The 24,447-nt window shown below is 40.7% G+C and overlaps 1 protein-coding gene across 1 annotated transcript in view; it reads right to left on the reverse strand.

The window, feature by feature from the left end:
- Nucleotides 1–24,447, reverse strand: part of ABCC4 (ATP binding cassette subfamily C member 4) — a 247,566-nt gene that overhangs the window by 9,672 nt on the left and 213,447 nt on the right. Inside the window, 4 exon segments of the mRNA XM_025441091.3 lie at nucleotides 2,357–2,491; nucleotides 11,862–11,967; nucleotides 12,395–12,567; nucleotides 18,654–18,743. Of these exon segments, the coding sequence (XP_025296876.3) occupies nucleotides 2,357–2,491; nucleotides 11,862–11,967; nucleotides 12,395–12,567; nucleotides 18,654–18,743 (504 nt within the window).

Raw genomic sequence — 24,447 nt, forward strand, 5'->3', positions numbered from 1 at the left:
TTGCGTTATTTGGAACTATCTGTGATTTATTTCTCATTACTCAACGTCTTGATAATATACCATGATAACACATTTTTAAAATGGAGGTTTTGACTTGTAGGTGGGGACACATCTGTTTGATGTGAAATGCCTGAGGTCAAAGAACAAAGGGGTTTGTGAGATTCCTGGCTGTTTTACGAGATTATACAGGGGATCCCCAATGACTGGCTGGCTGGGTGTTATGAGGGGAACACTGCCTGGGAGATATCTAAGAGATGAAAGCACTCAATTTCAGGCATGAAAGCAATACAGCGCTCTACATGTAACTTTTCTATATTCACGTAAATTGTAAAGATGTATGAAAAGTTCAGGACACAGATTTCCTCATCCCTAGCCCTTGGTTTGAATTCTAATTCTACCAATTATTCAGCCAACTGTGTGACTCTAAACAATTTCCTTTCTCTCTGAAAGTCCCGGCCTCTTAAATCAGCACCAAGACAAGAGAACCTGTATCACAGCATAGTACATGGTGCATGACAAGTATCAGAGCCTCATCCTGTTCTTCCACATGGCTCAGCATATAAACTGAGGATCTCTCCTCCTTTCAATTCTTGGATTTATACTGGGGTTGACTAAGGAACATATATGACATATTAGTTCCCAGCATAACACTGTGCACATATATACACATTGAGGAGTTCTTGAGGATGCAAGCAGGATTCAAAGAAATCCCCTGTGGAAGTCTAGCTCTTTATTTATAAGGAGGGATGAGAGATGAAGCAGTGACAGAAGAGAATTTAGTTTGTGTTTTGGATAAATCTCTCATATGTAAGTACTGTTAGATATTGGGACAGATATTCTCCAGATACTTAAGATATTACACAATTCTTTCTTACAGTGAAAATCCGGTAAATGCAGAAAAGGATGAAAAGGGAGACACCCCCATAATTATAATGCATAGACAGAAACAGTTCTGATGGGGAGCCTCAAAAGACTGCAGGTCTCATTCCACCCCAGCCATGTATCTCAAGTGGTAAGAACACCTGACTTTCCTTTCCTCCCCCAACTCCCACCTTGTATCAGAAAGAGTTATAGGTAAGGCCGGACACTAGCCAAGTCCTTAAAGCAGCTCTCAGTTTTCACATCACACCTGTAGAATGAGACACTCCATTATTGCTATTGGAAAGATACCAGATAGGGATCCCTGGGTGGCACAGCGGTTTGGCGCCTGCCTTTGGCCCAGGGCGCGATCCTGGAGACCCGGGATCAAATCCCATGTCGGGCTCCCAGTGCGTGGAGCCTGCTTCTCCCTCTGCCTGTGTCTCTGCCTCTCTCTCTCCCTCTCTCTCTGTGACTATCATAAATAAATAAAAATTTATATAAAAAAAAAGGAAAGATACCAGATAATCTGAATGTTACTCATAGAGCACCTTTTTCTGACCATACACAGTGCTTAGTACTTTCGCACACATCATCTCTGTGAAAATGTTTGATAAACCTTCAAGCACCATTCAGACGGTAGCATCAGGATAGTATAGATTCTTGACTGTCCCAATGACAATTTCATTATCTAGAAGGCAGAGGAAGCATAAGGAGAACACTAGGCCTAATTCAAAACAACCAAGAATCAAGGACAAACCTGGGTAGGATGTGTCAGGCAGTATCATGCAGTTTTCTTCACAAATAATAAAACAGAGAAGCAACCTACACGTTTCCCTGGTAGATCTTCCTAGCCCCGAGAGAAAATATCCCACATTTTTTCCCCCAACTCTCGAAATTTTCTGAATGCTCAGTGACCACATTTGCATCTCAAAGGTGATCACCAATTAGAATGAAATGTAATGGGTCCGGGAAATGTGAACATTCTGTGCCACGGGAACATCTGAACCCACAGAATGGAACATGTGAAATCTCTTTGGAATCTGATCTCTCTCTGCAATTAGGCACAGGTGCCTACACACGCCAGGGTCCCCACGGGCCCACTCACCTGGGCACACCAGGATGCGTTCAGGGTCCCCATGTGTCCAGGCACCTGAGCACACCACGGTGCACTCCAGGTCCCCGCGCGCCCGCGCACCCGAGCACGCCACGGTGTGCTCCGGGTCCCCGCGTGTCCGTGCACCAGCGCGCCCCACGTGCCCGCACATGTAAGCGTGCACACCTGTGGCACCCCCGCGCCCCCACTGGATTCTGCCGATTCTCAGCAGACCTGACTTCAACCTGGGACGTGTTGTTAAGACCCAGCCATGAAGCGCTGTCTCTGAAGGCTTATAATTGAAAAGGGCACAGGGTGCTTGTTACAGCACCCCCGGTGCCAGGTTGCACGGAGTGAACGGCTGCAAGGAACCTTAATTACCACTCCTTGCGGCGAGCTCACCTGTTTTGCTGTTTCAGTGAGGGCCGCCGCTGCTGCCTTGCCCAGTTGCTGCACCATCTTGTAAAACAGGCTCTCTTCATTCTGCAGCAAAACATATGGTTCATCATATTCTTTCAGTCGTCCTGAATCCAAAACCTGTTAATCAGCAGAAAAGAAACCCATTAGCACACAATGTTTTGCAGCAACATATTATAACTCAGACAATATTTCGGAAAGGGGCAGGGGAAGGAGAATAGAGAGAATCCATTTGGGTGGTAGGTCTGGCTGGTGTTTAAATGGTCTGATTACCCCGTTTTCCTAAGCAGACAAAGGCCTAGCCCGACCTTTTATTATTATAATGTTATAGGAAAAGAAGAAAATGAAAGTTTTAAACTATGATTATGGGCACTCAGCAGACCTGTGGCATTTTATATTCTGCCAAAGGCATTTTGGGTTGTGATTAGTTAGTGCTTTTGGCTCTCAGACTCTGAGGTTTGAGGGCTATTTATACATACATTCAGAGTTGGGGAATTTCTTGATTTCAGAAAATCAAAGTCAATTTACCTAAAAAGTAGAGTGATGTCATACAGATGGCAGCGGCCTGACAGCAAATTAATTGCCAAGCTGGTCTGACAGCATCTCTGAGAAATATTTGGAAAAGCTTCTGGAATTTCTTTAGGGTCCTAGAACATGTCAGCCAGTAAGAGGGGACAAAATGCCCCTGGCAGCAAGATTAAGGTGCATCGTCAAATTCGCTTTGGTTGGAGCTTATTATTCTGGGAGTGAAAGACTGGCTAAAAGAGCTGCTACCTAAGCAGCTTTAGCATAATTGCTCTGCACAGAAGAAATCTCTAGAAATCCAATTTTCTCTTTGGATAAGACTAAAGAAGTAATTAAGAAACTGAGCTCCAAATTCCAGTGATGATGACCTGCACGGTACATGGGGGGCAGCACAGTCCCTGTTGCAGGGGATCTGAATATCAGTTTTCACAATTATCTTCCCTGCTTCCTTTTCTCTTTCTTCAGCTGCCTGCCTTTCAGCCATTTTATTGCTCATTAATATGTCCACTAATTGGAAATTGAAAGGGAGAGGAAGGGGCTCTTAACTCTCCATTTCTACTTATTAGTAGCTCTGGTTAATGGTCTGGTCGGGAAGAAAGAGGCTGAAACAATTGGCCCAAATGCTGTACCTAGGAAAACAGTTCTCATGTTAAGTGGCACTTAGGTCTTCATTTGGGTGGTATTTAAAGTAAATTTATCTTAAGGGGATACGCTGAAACTCCAAGCAGGACGCAGGTTGTTTGTCCACATCTAGGGATTGAAGTTAATTCTGTCCTGTGGTATTTAATCGGAAACATTTATTAAGTCTCATAAAGGCATTTTCCTGTTAATCTTTTGTTTACTACTGTGAATCACGGCTAAGGGCAGCTTTCTCAAAAGAGTTCAAGAAGAATTGAATCTGTCACATCCACATAATAATTAAAATGTCCTATAATTTGGCATGCCAATTTAGATGCCCCGAATGTGTAATTTTACTTAAGCATAGCATTATAGACCATAACCACTCCTCCTGATGTTGAAGAAGAAGAAAAAAAGCAATTGTAAAATACAGGTTTCTCACATGCTTAAAGACTAAGTAAATAAGTGAATCAAATTACTTCATACAATGAAGAACTTATATTGTGCAGAAGCAACAACTTTTGAAAAATCACCCATAAAGAGTTGGTGGAAAATGAGTTCTCCGACCATAAAGACTAATTTTTAAGGGAATGAAAGTATTACTGATATTTTTGTCCATGTTCAACTTTGTACTTTATTGAAATCTGAGTGAATAGTAAATTTTTCCATTTTCTCTCATATTGTCTGAAAACACACAAATGCCACTGAGATGAGTAGTTCTCAGAATCGGCCAGTATCTGAAAAAGCAGAGCAGGGGAGGGGGGGATGATGCTCTCAGAAAGCAACAGGGATAGCAATGTAAATGACCAAAAGATTATTTTGGTTGAAATACTTTGAGCCTTCTAAGTATTAAATATAATGCAATGTAATAAAGAATGAATGCCTTAAGAGTAAAAAAAAAAATTCAATTCATAATAAAATAGTGGTCTTTTGAATTTGAAAAGAAATAAAAATAGCCGTGGATTGAACACTCATTGTATGTCATAGACATCACTGTTAATTCTCAAGGTAGACAGGGTACACAGTTTCCTTCCTTCTTCCCTTCCTTCCTTCCTTCCTTCAATCCATCTACCCATTTATCATTCCTTACTTCTTACTTTCCACTCTCCCATCCATTCATCCATCGATCTATCCAGGAAATAGTTATACCTAATACCAAGGCACTGTTCTAGGAACAGGAACTTCAAAGATGAGCAAAACAACATTCTGTCCAAAAAACCCATAGCCAGAGATGAAGACTGAGGTGCTGATGTGTTCAGTAATTTGCCGTAGGCTTCCGAATCAGTAGAAGGCAGAGGTGGGATTCAAACCCAGGGCTGAATCCCTATTCTTTCCTCTCCATGTCATTTTCCAGGGAATGACCATTCAATGATCAGAAGCAAAATAAGGGAGATGAGAATTTTAATATTCAATTTTCTAAGATGCCTTTCTATAATATTGTATATTGACTTCATATAATTTAAGAAAAATATGCCTATAAATGCAAACGTTTGCCCCTGTCCACTTTCCACTGCATTTTTATCATACTCAGGGCTCAAATTATTTGCTGTGTGCTTGGTAGATGGATAATCACAGAAAAAGAAAACCAATTTTATGAAACTTTTAGGATGAATAAAGCATAAGTTAACACACGGCAAAGACACATTTGAGGAAACCTGTCATTAATTTATGAATTTATGCCCCAAACATTTGTTGCATACTTGCATTCATGTCATCCTGAGAGATGCTGTGGAGGAAGCAAAAGGTAAGTAAGTCATAATGGCTGACTTTCTGGAGTCCATACTGAGAGAATAAAGTGCTCAAATGTCTATAAAGCAAGAAAAAAAGCACAAAGGTGACCTGAGCAGCAGAAGAAAGGATTTCTGGCCACAGGTTCTGAGGACAACCTTCAAGACAGAGAGTTTACTAAATGGAGCCTGAAAGAATGGGTAGGCTAACACAGAGAAGTGAAGTGGGGCTGAGGATGGACAGTGGTCATTCCAGACCCAGAGAACAGGAGCCAAGAGGTCCAGAGGCAAGTCTCTCAATTCCTTAAGGGCAGGATGATGCAGTTTCCCTTGTTTTCTGTTGCATCTCTGCACTGAGGAGTAGGCACACAAAATTAAATACAAAGGAAACTGGCTAAAAGTTAAATACAAAGGAAACTAAATTTGGGGCATGATGACATGACTGCCCAGTGCTATAGTCTGATAGGACTTCAGGGTGAGATCAAGTGAGGAGTGGGTGTAGCTGGTATTCGGAATCGGGTGATGGGATACCAGGATGGCAATACTAGGGACAGAGACTCAGAGGACTACATCCCTCAGGTTGCTGCGTGGGCAAGAAGGGGAGACATGAGGGACAGCCAGACAGAAATGAGACAAGGGACAGTCAAAGAGGAGAGAGCTCTGGCAGAAACAGGAGTGCTGAGCCACCAAGACTCATGGTCCAGGTGCTACAGTGCCTCTTGGGGAGCAGTCCAGGAACCCAACTGAACCCATTTCACCTTTATATTACTGGCTTGAGCAAAGATTCCAGATCTTTGAGAGTAACTAAAACACGAAGGAAGCAACTCCAGATTTTCGTTACGTATAGAAAAACAGGTATAATTCTGAGTTCTTATTTTTAACATCTTTTACATCTTTTATATAAGAAAAGGTTCCTGTGTTTTCCTGCTATGCCCCCAACTCTCCAATAGCCAAGGTCAACAACAAATGAAAGCACACATCTGAGCAGGGGTGGGAGCAATCTCATGGTGCCAGCATCTCTCCAGGAACGCCAACCTCAAATCACTCGTGCTCTCTAGCAGGTTAAGGAAAAATACATTATATTGGATGACTCAGTCAGTCAGTTACAGAAACTCAATGAAGATGTGCTTATCAGGCCTGAGGATCTGCAGATATTCTGGGTAGCTGTCCTAGAGATAAAAGTTAAATGGACCAATTGCAAAATAATCTAATCCATTTTAAATGGTGGGATGCCATCAGTGATAGCGGGGTGGTTGCAGGGAGAGGCTGGGAGGGAGGGATGGGGAGAGAGAAAACTGACAAAGAGCAAAGAGATGACAACAACCAATGAAGGGAGATCCCACTGAACAGCAACTAGAGTGAAAGGATCAGAGTTTCAGACATTTGCTTTTGGTGGGCTGCTGACCCAGAGGCAAAGGGACAGTTACCCAGCCTTGGATGTTGGGTCCCTGACTGGTCAGATGGGTGCCTGTGATTTTCTCTGTGATAAGATACTGTGGCAAGTATTACTCAGAATCCTTTCTTAGGTCTTGAAGTGGTCAACCACCATCACTTAGGGAAGAGGACTGAAGGCTGGGTCACAGCAGCCACCTGAGCTGCTCCCCCAAATTCATGCTGTCATATGTAGGCACCCACCCCCTCCCCAAGTATTTTTTCTCTGAGATTGTGCTTTCTACCTTCCTAGTAGTTATCTTTCCTTCTGAAAACCTGAATGAAATCTCTTGGTGTATTGTTTGAGGACCATTTCTCTTCTGAAATGCTCTAACTCTGGCCATGGATATAGGCTCACGGAAGAAAAATTCCATCAAGGTGAAAAAAAGAATTGAAATAAAACTCCACTTAGTTTGGAGTTGTTGTTTTTTTGCTTTTCCAAGGTGGATGGTGAGGCTTGGGGGGGGGGGGGTGGTATGTTACAACCGTTTCTGGGTTTAAGGTCTTTGGAAAAAACTCAATTAAAAGGGGCTGGAGGGACACCTGGGTGGCTCATTGGTTGAGCGTCTGCCTCTGGCTCAGGTTGTGATCCTGGGATCCTGGGATTGAGTCCCACATTGGGCTCCATGCGGGGAGCCTGCTTCTCTATTTCTCTGCCTCTCATAAATAAATAAAATCTTTAAAAAAAAAAAAAAAAAAGATACAGAGAGCCTGGAGTTGAGGAAGAAAGGTAAAGACTACAAAATTGTAAAATGGACTGTAAGTAGAAGAGGTGGCCTCTGGGCTTCTCATCCCCAGCTTTTCGTTCTCTAGAACTCCTTAACCCTCAATGGTGAAAACGCTGAACCAGGCAGCAATGCGGTGGGGGGTGGGGGGATGGGGGGTGGGGGGTAGGGGTACTGTCAGGAGTTGAGGGTACGCAAGAATGAAGAGGAAAAAGTGATACCACCAGCTGAAGAGAAGATAGGTCACAAGTAACCAACTAATCCTCAAACTACAGGGAAGAAGCCGTCTTTAACGCAGAGATAGTGGTGAGTATTAGGAGAAAGAGGATTTCTAATTTGTCTGTCTTGCTCCACTGTTTTGTGGCAACTGAGCAAATGAGGAAGATTAAATTAGCTGTCATTATGACTACATCATGTTTAATAAAGTTAAAATTGAAAGAACATCTTTGTAAAATAGAATTCTAAGCCTAACACATTAATGGCGCTTAATGAACCAAAACTGGGTAAATCCCTTTGGAGAGCCAACACATAAACAAAGCTATTAATTAGGTCACAGTTGTTTCCCAACAAGCCTTTTGTTTGATTTACTTACAGTAAACAAAACCATATCCATTCGTCTTTGTGCAGAAGTATTCACCAGTGCAACAAAATGTAATTATTACACCGTGAGCACGTGCAATTACACGACTTTACGATGACAGGGCTGTTGGTTATGCCCTTCATTAGCGTCCGTCATTTACACAGCCGCTCCCCGAGGCTGGCTGCCACCCTCCACCAACACCTGCCACACCACTCTCCACTCTCCAGAAGAGCAGGCCTTGTAGCTGACTGACTCGCCTCCATGGCCCTAAAGCTTTCAGAATAACAGAACAGACCATCCCTTGTTTTGTGGAAAGGAAATGGGTATTTCTAAAGCCAGCAAGAAAAAAAAAATGTACCCCAAATTAAAAGTTTGAGAAAAGAACATTATTTATGGTGTTTTGCTGGATTAAAAGCCAAATGCTAATCAGAAACTCTACAATAAAATAGGTTTCCACCCGGAGTGGATGGAGTACAGAGGACAAGACCCCAATGATGAGGCTAGGGAATGCACGCCACCTGGGTCCCCTGAGGTCTAATCCTGCTATTCCCTGTCAAAGGAGCCAGCAACCAAAACCAGCTATGACCAAGATGGAAGCAAGTGGCCATGTTGACCTCCCATGGTGGGAGCCCCAGACTGAAGGTCCCCCCAATCACTGGAGCGGCAACCCTATGGGAAAATTCACCACAAAATTAAGGTCCCTCTGGGCACAGGTCATAAGCTCTGAAGAGAAACTTGTACTTCTCATCTCCAAACCGACTTCTCCCCCTCAGTTCCCCCAACTCCACCAGACCTCAGAACCCTTCCCTCACATGCCAGGCTCAACCCATCATATTGTTGTTTATCTGCCCCCAATCCAACCTTCTCATCATTTCCATTCCTGGAGACTTAGTCCGAGCTGCCAGCATCCTGTTGAACCCAAAGACAACAGAGTTTTAACTCTTAAATATGCGGGTTTCAACTCCCTCCTTAAGGAAAGAGGGAGAGCAGGAGAGCAGAGAGAGTGAGGTCAAGACAATAAGGAAGGGAGGGGCTGTAAAGTGCTCTGCCAAACCACATTGAGGACTTGGACAAAGAAACTGCCCAAGAGAAAAATCTGAGGTTCTTGAAATTTACCAGGAGATACTGGTAAGGAATGCATTCCACAAATTGACCTATTCTGATAATGGCAAGGAAGCTGACTGGTAAAGAGGATACAGAAGTTTCCAGCCGTGGGTCAGGTGCTGATGGGTAAGATTAAGGAAGGACCAGCTAAAGAGTCTGGGAGTTCTGTCGTTTGGTGTTTCCTTAACCGATCATGCATTCCAGAGCCACAGTATTCTAAGTATTTCTTTCTTTCTTTCTTTTTTTTTTTTTTTTTTATTCTAAGTATTTCTAAGAAGGAGATGAAACAAAGAAGCTACCATCACTGTGGTCATACCAAAACCAAAAATAAATCTATATGGTACATTTAGGAGCAAGGATTTTATTTGGACCAGCCCCCAACAGAACGGGAGATCAGCCCAGCTTGCGGCTTCTGGCCCCAAAGCTTCACAAAGCACGTCAGACAGGGAAGCTTCATCGCTTCACTCAACCTACTGTGAGGATAATGTGTGCCATTCAATGCCAAGAGATGAGAACACAGTGATGGGAAACAAATGGCAATGAAAGGTTATTTTTCCAATTACTACTTAAGAACACAAAATGAAGGCATAAGGATGCATGATGCTAAATGTTTCTGGAATCTTAAGAGTCACTGTCAGGCCATCATGGAATGTCACAGGGTAGCTCATGGAAGTCAGGTGGAGTGACCTGCTTCCTACTGTGATGTTCTAGTCCAGGTAGGCCACATCCTAAAGCATCCTAAAGCATCCCTTAGGTTGGGAATACCCAACTCTTGTGTCTGCCCCGTCAGATCTCATTCCTGTACATGTCCTGGTCTGGGGAGTGCTAACATGGAAGATAGTGCTTCATCATGGAGAATCTGGAATTTCTCATTGCTCCCAAATAAGCCCCTGCACTAATGATCCCACCTGACAGTGCATGAGAAGCAGCGTAGGAGGGACTGTTGCAGAAACTACCTGAAAGATTCAAAGGAGACAGCTTTGTTTTCACCGGACATAAGGAAGCTTGGATCTTACTGATTATTTATTCTTGATCATTAACCTTTTTACTACAGATCATCAAAATCACGGGTTAACTCCATTTGTTGCCTCTCATACACTATACAGGCCTTCTTTATTTATTTACTGCTTCACCACTGATCAAAGTATCACTGGATACCATGGTGTCTGGTAACAATGGTCAGTGTCTACGAGACAGGTAAAACTCAGCCTGTTGCCACAAATGGGGACTCAGCCTGAGCATTCCTCCAGATTATTTGCATCTAAACACTTTTCCTTTGAGGGATGACTTCCTCTCATTTTATAAAGCCACATCCTAAGATTTATTGAAAACGAGTAAGCAACAGAGGAAAAGGAGACAAAAGAGAAAAGAGAGGAAGATAGAGACAAAATGAAGAGAGGGAGGGGGAAAATAAGGAAAGAAAAATAAAAAAGGAAAGATGAAATTACTATGAATGAAAGAGCCAATCAAATCTAAAAGACAGCAGATAGATACCTAGAGACCAAAGCTTAGAGCCTGCCAAGTGTGCGGTCCCCGGATAACCAGGGAAGAGATTTGCTGGATGCTTATCTAGTCTCAGCAGCCTCAGATCCACCTTCTATCCTACAGTCACACCTGAGATGCTGAGGCTGGTTTCTGCAAATCCCAAATCAGAGACACTTTGGACCAGGGGTACTCTGTTGGGTTCCACCAGCAGGGGGTATGAGAGGGGATACTGACGGTGGGCAATGAAGCAAATGGGTGCCATCGTTTATGCCAGTCCTGCAACATAACCCAGGGACTGGGACCTGGCACCAGCCCCCAGCATCCATTAGAACACACACTGAGAACTAGCCTCATGGTGCCCCTCACAGATGTGACCAGCAGCTGGACAGTGGCTCTCCTTGGAAATCTGAGCATAGGAGTCTTCAGGGTCTCTCCTCTGCCATGCTCTGGTCCGGAGATCTGTCCTGGTGTTCAGGTGCGTCCAAAAATTATTACCCTGGTGCCTCCCTTCCACTTTTTCAGACCTCCAATTCTTATATTAAATCCCCTATATTAAATTTTTTCTTTGAAATATTCGGTGTTTTGGACTTGGGCCTCTCTTCTCAGACTGCCGTCTAACATTACATCTTGCGAACATCTCAATAGCCAAGAAATTTTGCAACTTAACCAACAACCGCTCACCAGCCGAAATGAAAGGCTAATTTTCTGATTGATAGAACCCAAAATACTTGGGCCACCTGGCTGGCTCAGCAGTTGGGCATCTGCCTTTGGTTCTGGGTGCGTGATCCTGGGATCTGGGATCTAGTCCCACATCTGGCTCCCCACATGCAGTCTGCTTCTCCCTCTGCCTGTGTCTCTGCCTCTCTCTCTCTCTGTGACTATCATAAATAAATAAAAACCTTAAAAAAAAAATTAAAAAAAAAAAAAGAAGAAAAAGAGAGAGAGAGAGAGAGAGAGAATTCAAAATACTGAAACAACAGTGACACGGTGACAATGAGTATTTTATGACTCTGTAAGAGGAGGCTAGATCTTGGATTTGAAATATTTCCATGGCTGGCCATCTTCAAGGAAAAGGACAATTCAAAGAAACTTCTAATATGGAAATATGAAATTATTATGTTATTTAACAGTACACTCTGAAGGTATAGTTAAGTACAGAGTTACTGTCAGGAAGGACAGGAAAAATGACAGAAAACTAACTTATTGGAAATTTCTATCAGGTTGTACAAGGAAAGTTAAGTTGAAAAACTGAACATAAATGGAAACACCTGGAAACCCACAGGTGAGGGTCTTACCATTATCTTGTCGCTGTCAATAATGGTGTTCAACCTGTGTGCAATGGTTAGCACAGTGCAGTGGGCAAATTTCTCACGGATTTTTTTTTGTATTAACTCATCAGTTCTGGAACCAAAGGAGTCGGATTTAGTTCAGTAAAAGGGGAAAACCAGACTTAAGACTTAAAACAATCACAAGACATTTTCATAATGATTTTAAGAGACAAAGACATGGTCTTCTTGAGAAACGGAGTATAAAAAACCTATATAGAAACTTCCTATTTTGCATGTAACATATTAATATTCTTCCTTCAAACTGCTTGAAACTATCAGGAGTTGAATTTAGGAAATTAGCTGTGTTAGGATACCTAATAATATTATTAACACTGTGTAATTTGTTTGGGTTGCTTCCCCTGTTTCCCAGAATGTAACATTTATCAAGGTGTCTTTGGGGTGAAGAGAGCACTTAGAAACATTTCTCAGCATCATTAAAGGTTTCCCATTGACCATATTTAAAATTTGGATTCCAAGGCTCATGAACCTCAGGTCTGTACCTGGGATCCACATTTGCTGTCGCTTCATCAATGATCAATATCCGATTTTTCCTGAGGATAGCCCTGGCAAGACACACCAACTGTCTCTGTCCAACACTAAAGTTCGATCCTGATTCTGCTAATTCAGTGTCCAATTTGCCAGGAAGATCTTCAACAGCGTCTTTAAGCTGTACCTGTGGACACAGAAAAAATCACATCTTTACAAAAGTAGACAAGTGGATGTGGGAGCTCAGAAATAGCTTACATGTCCAGTCACATGATGGATGGTAGGGTTACTTACAGTTACTGTTTACTGAAAAAGACGCACACCATCAACTCAGCACAGAATTATTCTTAGGAGCACAATCTTAAAAGGAATTGAGAGTGTTCTGTGTTGCCATCAGTAGACACCATCAGTTCATGCATGAAGAAATAACTACTATGTTGAATAAAGCTATTCTCAAGGTAAAACAAGGAATAATTTAAAATGCTCCCTCTTAATTTTTAGATAAAAGATAACTGTAGGAATTTATATATAAGACACAAAAAAGCACAATGGTGCTTGCCTGGGGGCAGACAGTTAACTATAAATACACAAGAGAATTTGAGGTGGGGAGGGGGAGTGACAGTAATCTTCTAAATCTTCTAAAACTGGATAGTTATGATAACTAACTACAAATTTACCAAAGACCATCAGTGATCACACATATAATGGGGGAATTTTCTCCTATGTAAAAATGATACCTCAATAAAGTTGGTGAAAAGAAATCATATCATTATCCCCCATCTCTGCCATGTGACATCCACCAGGAACTCCTTCCTTGGAATTACAGAAATCCCTCAAAAAACTGAAGCTATCAGCTATTTCCCTAAGTGTAGTCTAAACAATTAAAAAAAGTTAAAAGGATCATCATGCTTGAGTCAAGTTTCCCAGAATACATTGTGTACATAAGAGCTAGTGCACTAAAAGGAGAAAAAAATTGTTTCATTATTGCAGGAAGTGTGGTTCTCAAAAGACAGAAATGTGTGAGCACATTTTCATTTTGGAAGATTTTAATGGCAAAAACAAAACAAATTTAAACAATGGAAACCACACCTAATATATTAGCAAACCTGGAACCATTTTGGAAATGGCTCCTTCCCAAATTTAGTCCATACTGCTAGACCAGTCAAGTACATTTCCTTTAAACTCATGTTTTGCAGTGAAAGAAAACAGGGTCCAACATCAGATCTTATTTCCCCTGGCCTCCGAGTTTAGATACTGTTTATATTAATCTATCTTCTATCTAAGATTTTTTTAAAATTTTTTATTTATTTATTTATGATAGTCACACGAGAGAGAGAGAGAGCGAGAGAGAGGCAGAGACACAGGCAGAGGGAGAAGCAGGTTCCATGCACCAGGAGCCTGATGTGGGATTTGATCCCGGGTCTCCAGGATCGTGCCCCAGGCGCTAAACCGCTGCGCCACCCAGGGATCCCTATCTAAGATTTTAATTTCCAAAAAAACAAAAAACAAACAAACAAACAAAAAAACCTTTTAAACACCAAAAATAATCTGAAATCACACTGAGTGGTAGAGCTCAGCCCCATGAATACTTGGTTTGGGGAAATTTTACAGAATAAGAACCAAACTCATGCTATTCTTGAGAGCTGGAGAACAGACAGTAAATGTACTTCAAATTAAGAGACCAATAGATTGATGGGTGGTGGCCAATAAGGAGGGACACAGAAATAAGTATCAAATGACAAAACACAAGGTGAGTGAGCAATATTTTGACAGCGATCCTAAATGCTGAAACACTTGTGTGAATAGAATTATTGTGCTTAAGATGGAAGCCAAACCACAGAAATGGGAAATCTGAGTTAGATTTCAATATGATATTGGTACTCAACATTAGCATGAAAGGCATATAAAATCTAAAGTATAAAAACCGGATGGTGGTGGCCAGACCTTGCACTAAAATTATGAAATGGAAGAATTCGGCTTAATCAACCCCATTCCCTACAAAGAGGAGGGCCTTTTTGTAAAGAATACAGGTGATTCTTTTGATGAAACCTATTCATGAAACCTATCACACCCCCAGGTGATGGAACCAATCGTGGCTTTCACTAGCTTTTCCTTCTGAGTTGATGTTGGCAGTATCTATAGAAGCCAATGGGTCTTTCTTAAGGCTGGTATCTTGACTTTGAAGAGATAACTTCATGCTTGCCTGACGCAGATGACAGCTTACTAGCTTGCTTTTTTTTTTTTTATTTTGAAGATTTTATTTATTTATTCATGGGAGACACAGAGAGAGAGGTGGAGACATAGGCAGAGGGAGAAGCAGGCTCCATGCAAGAAGCCCGATGTGGGACACAATCCCGGGACTCCAGGATCACGCCTGGGTCAAAGGCAGGTGCAAAACCACTGAGCCACCCAGGGATCCCCTAGGATTATTTTTAAGCTAAAGAAAATAATAAACTACACCAAAACTGAAAATAATAAGCTGAATTTACAAGACACCCATTTCCATCATAGTAAACCTTGTCAGAGTAACCCCGTATCTGGGCTGAATCTAGTAGGTGCTAGGATCCCTCATACTAGGCTAACACCGATGTCACACGATCTCCACATTTTGTTGAATTTTCTTTTCAAACACAAAGGCTGATGTGAACTGGAGAGAGAAGACACTCTGAAATGCAATCAACCAACAGGTGGACAAAAGTTTTTATTAGAACTAAACCAATAGTAATGAAGTAAAGGGGAAGCCGATTGATCAAAATGAATGGCCTCCAGAGAAATGTAAATACAACATCACTAAAGCAAGAGCTGCAGTACATTTCCCCATGCACACACTGCTGAGGCTCAGAGTTCTCGGGCTTAGTTTCCTATATGAGAAAGACTCATACTCTAATAGAGGTGCCACCAGTGTGGAGCATAAATAGACAACTTCTCCCTAGTTCTAACAGGACATTCCCCTACTCTTAATTGCATATCCCAGTAATAAAACTGTTTGGTGCTGTTTTGTTTAGAAGAAGTGTCAAAACTTGGACACTCAGCAGTATATCTATTATGATCTTTTAGCCCCTTGGATAATAAATTGCTTGATTTGCAGTCATTACTTATATTAAGAACTCCCAGTGCTTTGTAGGTGTCCCAATTGCCACTAATTTCTAATGTCTGGTTTATGGCTGTTTTTAAATTTATGAAAAAAGAGCCCAGATGAGATGGGCAGCATGCACAGTACTGCCACCCTTCAAACGTCTACCTCATCTAGGAGAGGAGTGGGAAACACAAGAACCTTAAAAAAAAAAAAAAAAAAAAAAAAAGAAAAGAAAAGAAAAACCTTAATTGGAGGCTTTTAAAAAATTAAGATTTTATTTATTTACTTGATGGAGAAGAGAGCAAGTGCAAGCAGGGGGAGCAGCAGCAGCAGAGGGAAAAGCAGGCTTCTACTGAGCTTGGGGGCTCGATCCCAAGACCTCGGGATCATGAAGTGAGCTGAAGGCAGAAGCTTATCTAACTGAGCCACCCAGGCATCCCTTCACTGAAGTCCTTAAAGAGGAGAAAAATAGTAGTGCTCTCATACTGGCTCTCAGGTCAACCCTGTGAATTAGGGTTCTGTTTGCAGCTCGACATCATCTGTAAAGCATCTGACTGGGGTGGTTGGTCTACCTTTAAGGGAGCTGCCAAAGATACCAGGTCTGGTGATGATGCTCAGGTTTGGACACAATGGGAAGAAGCAAGCCGTGAAGACGGTGGGTAGACGGAACACGATAAATTGAAAAGAGCCTGAATGGCACTTGTATGCTGCACCGTCTATATGGTGTTTCTCCAGGTAAATGCACATATATTACATCCTGATTACAGTTTTAGGGAAGGTAGGTTCTTTGTCCACAGTTGAGAGGCCGGGAGATTCGAAGGATTCCAGGTGAAGGGTGCTACCTAATCTATTACAGAATGATCCCAACTTCTCTGAATAGGGTCGTGAAACCCATATAAATACTATGAAGTCTGTAGTACTTCATCTGCCAAGAGTATGATCCAGAGAATAAAAGCAATAATGTACACGGGAGAAAATCTGGAGAACTCAGAAAAGCCAAAGCGGAGTGGGGGGAAAAAAATCCTAATTTTTCTATTATCCCCAAAATAAGCAACATTTATGTTTTGATGCCTTTCTTAAGTACACGCTTCAGAATCTATATGCTAGTAAAACAGTTTGAATCATACTGTAAATACAATGCTATATCCATATTTTAAGAAAGTCTACCAAATCTTTTGTTGAAAAATATACATGTCAGGAAGAAATAATTCCTAGAGAAACACAACTATGGGATGAATTCTCACTCAAAGAGGTACCACTAAAGCAATGAGGTCAATTCCAGAAGCAACACATGAAAACTACACACCTCACTTTGTGCAGCAATCCTGTTTATTTCTATTTAAGGAAGTCCCAAATGTAGTCAAAAGAAACTAAAGGTAGAGCTTACAAAACCACTTCCATCACATTATATTTAGAATTCTGACAGGCTACTAAATTTTATTTTAATTTTGGCAGAAAAAAATAAGCATAGGGATGGACACCTGGATGGCTCAGTGGCTGCCTTTGGCTCAGGGTGTGATCCCAGGGTCTTGGGATTGAGTCCCACATTGAGCTCCCTGCATGGAGCCTGCTTCTCCCTCTGCCTATGTCTCTGCCTCTCTCTCTGTGTGTCTCTCAAAATAAAAGAAAAGAAAAAAGAAAAGAAAAGAATGTTATGATCAAAGTTCTGAGATAGTTTTTATAGGATCTGTCTTATAGGATCTGTTTCCTAATTAACATTTCTTTCTGGTCCCGTGACAGTGTGTTCTAGAGTAATTTTGCTACCTGAGAATCTATGAGGAGAGATTGCAAGCTCTGAAACAAAGGGAAAAATAATTTACCAGTAATTCCTGTTTAATTAAGGTGTGTCCCAATGGCATCACAATTATGAAATTTGTCATAGGAGTCGGAGAGAAAGGGATCGTCCTATTTTTCTTTAGACTTGATAGCTAACTGTTCTGCTCACCTCTTTTCTTCTAGAATTTCACTAGAGGAAGACTCACAAACTTAAATGAAATTAGAGATCAATTGCTTTCAAGCTTGAAGGATAAGGTGAACTAATTGGCGCAATGCAGGAAAATAAAATCCCTAGGGTTACTGGAAAGCAGGGTGTAAGACTCAGTAGTGACATGCCTTCAGAAACCAGAATGACTGGCAGGAAACTGTCTAGCCTCCAATTATGCCTGATCACAGTCAAAGTGGATCTACATACTGGAAGAGCTTAGAGCTTTCCCTGGAAGGGTTATACGAAATGGCAAACACTGATGCAAAACTACAATAATGTGAGCAATCAGTCACTGGGATCTGTGCAATTATTTTTAAAGAGATAAGTCACATGTTCTCAAAATGAAGAGATCAAATACTTTAGCAACCATTTATTAAGTGCCACCTTTTTAAATACAAAAGAGTGAGGTAGATCCCATGAGGGATTAGACGTCTAAGGTTTAGAAGTCTGACATGGTTTCTGACATCCAGGAGTTTAGAATTAATTTGCAGGATTAGGGCAAACACACAAAACAACTAGTGTCAAAATATACAAACCAAGAGCATCCTAACAGCCAAAATCCTTTCCATGCAAGATCAAGGAAATTCAAAGAAGTGACCCAAATGGTAAAGACTACACAAATAACAGAAAAACCTGTAGAAATTAATAGATAGCATGAAAACTTAGTGAAAGGTCCAGGGTGCTGCCACTTACATTTACTTAGTAGTATTAAAATGACATATTTGCCAAAAATAATTATTAAACATTCTAATTATATTAACTTTCATAAACACTTTCTTACACAACTTCAAAGCATTTTATTAATATGCTCTCCTTATCTATAGTCAATAATGAAAAACTATTACTATCTTCATTGAGTGGATTTTCCTTAAGAAGAAGTAAAATGAATGTTGTAGGCTAACTGGTCACCAAAATGTAAACCCATAAATATAACTCCCAGATTAGTACTTTGCTAAAGACAAGTAAGAGAATGTATTGAATTGCTTTGGATTCTAGAAATAAAGTTACAGTGAAAATAGGAGATGTTTTATTTTTGGTTTTTGTCATCATTAATAGGTAAATTTTAAGTGTGTCCAAGCCTTCAATGCTCTCCCAGGTAGTGAACAGAGGCTGTTACACCAAGAAGTTCCCATTTATTATCTGCAACATTCTAGAGGTACAAACACACATACTGATGGTAACAAGCTTAAAATAATTATGTTTATTAAATTACCTCTGTTAAGGCATTCCACAGTTCCTCATCCGTATGCTCATTAAAGGGATCCAGATTTTTCCTCATTGTTCCAGTGAATAAAACAGGCTCCTAAATATTCAAAAATAGTGTTAACACTATAGCCCTCTTTTCATTTTACTTCAATGCTAAATTCCAGAACATTGTAAAATTTTAAACCAAAACTCACTATAATCATTAATAGTAAGGATACAATCACCTGTTGACAAAACAGTGTCTCTATGAATTTTCCATTGCACAAAGTGTAACCCAAAATATCTTCTGGACCACTGACTGCTAACAAAATAAACTGTTGAAGTGGGTCGTCTTAAGAAAAAAACTGAAGAGAGGAGGATTCGGCTTTTAAAAATGCCTCCCTACTAATATCTACTTAAGCAGGAAAAACAAGGATACAATTATTTAAGGATACTCATCAAGAGAGTTAAGTTTATTGTCGCTCTTGCTGTGACCCTGGAAAATATCAATAGTATAATTCGTTGACATTTATGACTCAAAGCAAAATTGGAAAATGTGCTCACATTTGCACAGATACAAAAGGTAGGATACTTCCTCCATTGGTAGAACAGTCTTCTGGAATTAGGAGTCTCTTCCCATGTGCGAATGGGACACCCTGGTTTATGTCCAAAGAGAATATGAACTAATGGGCCAGTTGGCGACTCTATGCATGAAGAGATGCCTCTGGTTTTGCACCAGCTAATCCTCACATTATCTTGTCTGAGCATCAGGATTACATGCCTCACAGAACCTCGTTATTAACTACAAGGACAGGATAACTTGAAACCCATTGTGACGTGAGTAATAATAATATTACTTTAATTTAAATAGCTCTTCCTAGTCACTTGCTTCAGGAGGAGCCACAATTAAATCATTCTTGCAAGTATTATGTCTCCTTCTGGGTTTCAGGAGACAATCTGGTACCTAAGCTTATGTAGGCCATTTTTGTTTTCTTGTGGAAGGCTCTGATAACCCAGACCAAAAGAGCATGTGAAGCAGAGCAAAGCCCAACTGGCTACTTTTAGGGAAGTCAGTAGGACAACGAGATGCACAGATGCGGAAGCAAGAGAAGATCTGACTTCCACAGGCATCCAAGAAGGGATCAAGGGAATCACCAGTCTCAAATCTCCCCTGACCTTGGGGCTAGATTGTTCCTCCTGGCTTCTCAAAAGCTGAGAAGACTAAGGTAAACATTTCTTCTCTCTAGCCACAGAGAAGAATTACACTCATAGTGCCTCTTGTACCTTCTTTCCCTGTGGTCTCAGTTTTAAGACTGAGGAGGGAGAAATGAATGCATTAGGTGTGCTATCCAAAATATGCCTACCTGAAGGCAAAATCCAAATATTAAGAGACAATTAAAAAGGACACTTTGTTTACAAAGTTAATTAAAATTGGTGGCTGAAAAAAAATTGGTGGCTGATATGCCCCAAAAGCACTGAAAAATAACTGGTCATCGGAGGTTTCAAAATGATTACTGAACTGAAAATCCCAAGATCCCAGTTCAAAGTCTCCCTTAAAACTACTGAATTTAGGATCAAAGACTAAATCACTAACTAGGGGCACCTGGGTGGCTAATTGGTTGAGTGTCTCCCTTGGCTCAGGTCATGAGCCCCCGGTCTTGGAATCAAGTCCCAGGTCCGGCTCCCCGCAGGAAGCCTGCTTCACTCTCTACCTACATCTCTGCCTCTCACTCTGTCTTCCTAAATAGCAACTTAAAAATAGTAATAATAAACCACTATCTAATAAGCCATGGTAGGAGGTCCCTGTCAGTGTATTTCATTCACTCTACTTCAGAAAATCTTCACATCTTACTTTAACTTACTCTTTTGTAATTATCAGTTCACAAACTCTCATTTCCCCTCCTCCAATTCCCTGAGGGTTCCATAAAGGAGGGCTGCTACCCATTGTTCCTCACTTTTTCACAGTCCTCCTCCCACCAAGGCTCTAAACCATGAGTAATATCTGCTCCAGCGCCCAAACTGAGAGACTCTGATGACTGGTGTTTGGGGGAGGTAAAGTGATGGACAGAGTAAGGAATCAGCTTCAAGGCCAGCCAAAGAAGTGGGAGGTGGTCTCTTTGCTTATACTAATCCCAAGCCGATCAGGGTTGACAGGACCGAACGTGTTTGCCTTCAGGTGCCTCTCATAAAACAAACTCACATCCGTTAACAGGTCTAGGATAAAGGGTCCACCTGGATTTTAAAGTATACTCTACAGAGCTGTTTCCTAAGCTAATCTACAAAAAATCCTGACTTGTTTTTCAAATATAGACTTTTCTTTTTTTGTTAAATAATGAAAAGGCCCAGTTCGCAGGTTTGGGAGGCATTGTTTTGGTGGTTATTCAAGAGGAGAATACACATTTAAAATCCAATCCCCTATTTCATTCACAGGAAGGGTCTCTCCCATCACCTCCCTCATCTTCTCTTTAAGAAAAAGTCTTGAAATGGAGGAACCTGCCCAAACACTGGGGGACTAACATGTGATTCTTTGCAGAAAGAGGAGTTGGTCTCTCTGACACTGAGCCTGGGGCTCTTTGTGTTGAGCTCTAAACAGACATCTGAGATATCTAGAGACTGTAGGGAGGTTCTGTTCATTATCAAGTCACCGCTCTCATACAGAAAAAAGTTGAGTTTAACCACTTCCCCTTGCAATCCAGGTCACCACTTAAATCTCTATGTCAATCTAAAGGGATATAGTAGGTGATTACTCAAGTTCACTTAGCAGTGTGTAGAAGCAAACAGTTTAGTAATTTAGAATATTTTTCTTTGTTACGACAGACTGAATATATATTTCCAAATGAATACAATTTCAGTCAAAACATGAAAGAAGAGAATAATTTATTAGAACGTTAACTGATTGAAGCTGTATTTTTCTTTAAAACCAGCAGGCAATTTGTTAACAATGTCTGTTTAATATGCCAATGTGTATTATGCGTGGTGTTCATTTTGGTTTCTATTCATTTAACTTTCATCCACTTGCCAAATAAGAAACCACTATACTATCTTCAAAAGGTAATAAAAGTGCTCACAGTAGACACATACTGCAAGAGCAGATAAGGGTCAAATTAATCGTCATTTCTGATAGATACTATTATTTAAAGTACCCACGTCTGATAGATACTATTATTTAAAGTACCCACGTCTTTCAAAACCATCACGTCCAAGCAATGAAGTCTATAAACTCATTTTATAAATAAATGTAAAAATGTTTGCAGGCATAACATTTCAGCATAGAGATTCATGGCAGGACATACAAGCTTCATGTAAACATATAATATACATTAAATATATTAACCTAAATATTTTTCCTGAGGGTATACAATTAAGCGTCATTTTGGAAGAGTTACATGGCATGGTACAGTCAGGAAAACAAATGCTCTTTTCAGCGTACTATTTTAAATGGAATCTTAACATCAAATCTGTTTTTCATTAAAAGCTTACCTTTTTAAATTTTTTGTGCCATAGTAATTTTTTTCCTTTGTTAACCAAAGTAAGTTCAGATTAGCCATGTGACCCAAAAATGGCCACTCTGAATCAAAGCATTTAGTGTAGTAAATTGATAATCTCTCAACACAATTGTAAGACTAAGAACACGGTCTTACTAGGCCTTTTGTAGACGCTACTAGAAGACAAAGCTCTCATTATCCTAAAAGGAAATCCTACCCACTAACTTTCAGAAGCTTAAAATGACCCTGGTCCAAGACCAAAAAAAAGTACAAGTGGTTACAAACCAGGCAGATAAAGTACAACACTTTCCATACCTTAATCATTTCAGGCCCAAACCAGGAAATCTGTCCTCTCCGAAAACATAGCCTCCAGAGAGGCTGCTGGTCCCCTGTGTCCTAAGAGCTACATTTTCATTTCTAATCTGAGGACCTTTATTAAGGTAGCTTGTCTCTGTGTTTCAAGAATGAGAGAATCACCCGAAGAGGCTTTAAATCTTACTTTCTTTAAAAAAAAAAAAAAAAAAAAAAAAGAATCCTATAGCCTCTGAATGAACTGATCATCATCCATATTCAGAAGAAAAGAACACTGTCTGCCAACAAAGGAAAAAGAGTTTAAGTCCTGTAAAGTCCTCTTTCGATACAAAAGGTCAGGAGCTCAGGGAGCACTACCCTGGGCTTTAATGAAGACTTCAGTGTCAGAAACAAAAGGCTGACTCCATTAGGCTAGATTCCAGTTGTATTTCTTTACTAGTAACAGCATACTACCTCTTTCCTCTGAGTTCTGTTCTCAACAAGGAAAAACAAAACGAAAACAAAAACAAAAACAAAACAAAAATAGAGGAAATAAATCCAGAATAAAAAAGTCTTAAAGAGACAGCTCTAGTTAACCTTTCCCACCTACCGAAGATAACCCAGGGAAATGGAAATAAATACCAAGGCAGCAGGGTGGACGGCTTAAAAAATATGTAGCTTTGGCTCTGATTTTTAAAAGTCTATTAAATGTTAAAAAAAAAAAAAAAAAAGAAGAAGAAAGAAAGAAAGAAAAATAAAGAATCGGTTTAATCATGATAAAGATGATAGCTGTTGATCTGTGCCAACCCTTGGGGTGCAATCATAAATAATGAATTTGCATGGAATCACTTTTCAACTGAAAACATTTTCTTGGTGCCAAAAGGAAAAAGGCCTTAGATGTAGAGAATCCATCCAAAAAAGTTTTGAAATCCACTTTTCCAGATCCTTTCAGATAAGCAAGCTATTCTCTAAATATAATCTCATCTTGCTATTCTCCGTAGGGAACATGTTTAACTATTTCGAGTCGTGAGCATAAAGAGAAGTGCCCATTTCAGCTACCCTTTTGGCAATTTAGGAAGGGCTTTCATTTTTTCCTTTCTGCTGAAATTTATACAAATTGAGAGGTACATTCCAAAGAATATTTGTTTTTGAATATTCCCGGTGGGATCGGCCCATGACTGTACCACCACTTGTGTCACTACTTCCTTGCCTCTCCTGAGGTGGGCACTGGCTGGGATCCTCTCCTTCCATTTCTCATCTCTCCCGGCATGGGCAGCAGGGACCTGGATGAGCTGGACAAACGGGATGGCCATGGAAGCTCACTCCCAGGCCCACAGCAAGCCACAGCCAGAGAAGGAGGCAGACCTGGCTCACCTAAATTGTACACTCAAAAAACAAAAACAAAAAAAACCCCAACAATAATCAGAAAAGACAAAACAAACAAAAACCTTCATTCTCCTTTGTAGAGACTGATCCAAACTCTAAATCAGGGTGCTGAGACACTGCTTCCTATTCATACCAGGGGAAGAGGGACGGAATTTGTCTGCGCTTATAGACAAGTAACTTAAGTGACGAGGCCAACAGACCTTCCCACCCCTGCAGCCAACTTAGATGCTGTAAAGAGAAAGGGCTCTTAGCTCTGGCAAGGTACAATTTCGATTACCTACTCCTGATGCTAGCCTAGGACAGGTAAGTGCATTAACCCCTTTTCTTAAAAATTGATTTTCTTTTAGTGCAGAGTGTGCCTCACGATTTTTCAGCAAATGTTACAAATGTTTCAGCCTTTCAAAACCATCACTGTCCAAATGAGAAAAACAAGAACTATCTTTGACACTGCTCTCAATTGTCCTTTGTTGTGATTTTGGGGAATTGTTTTTGAGTGTGATAGAAAAAATAGTAAGATACTGAAGATCATTCAGTTAAAATATATATATATATATATATATATACTGTATATGTATTTGAAGTCAGACAGTCCAGAGTTCTGATTCTACTGCTTAAGAGCTGTTTGACTCCCGATACATAAGGAACCACCCTCGGCCCATC

This window comes from Canis lupus, chromosome 22, assembly GCF_003254725.2.
Source record: "Canis lupus dingo isolate Sandy chromosome 22, ASM325472v2, whole genome shotgun sequence".
Taxonomy (NCBI): domain Eukaryota; kingdom Metazoa; phylum Chordata; class Mammalia; order Carnivora; family Canidae; genus Canis; species Canis lupus.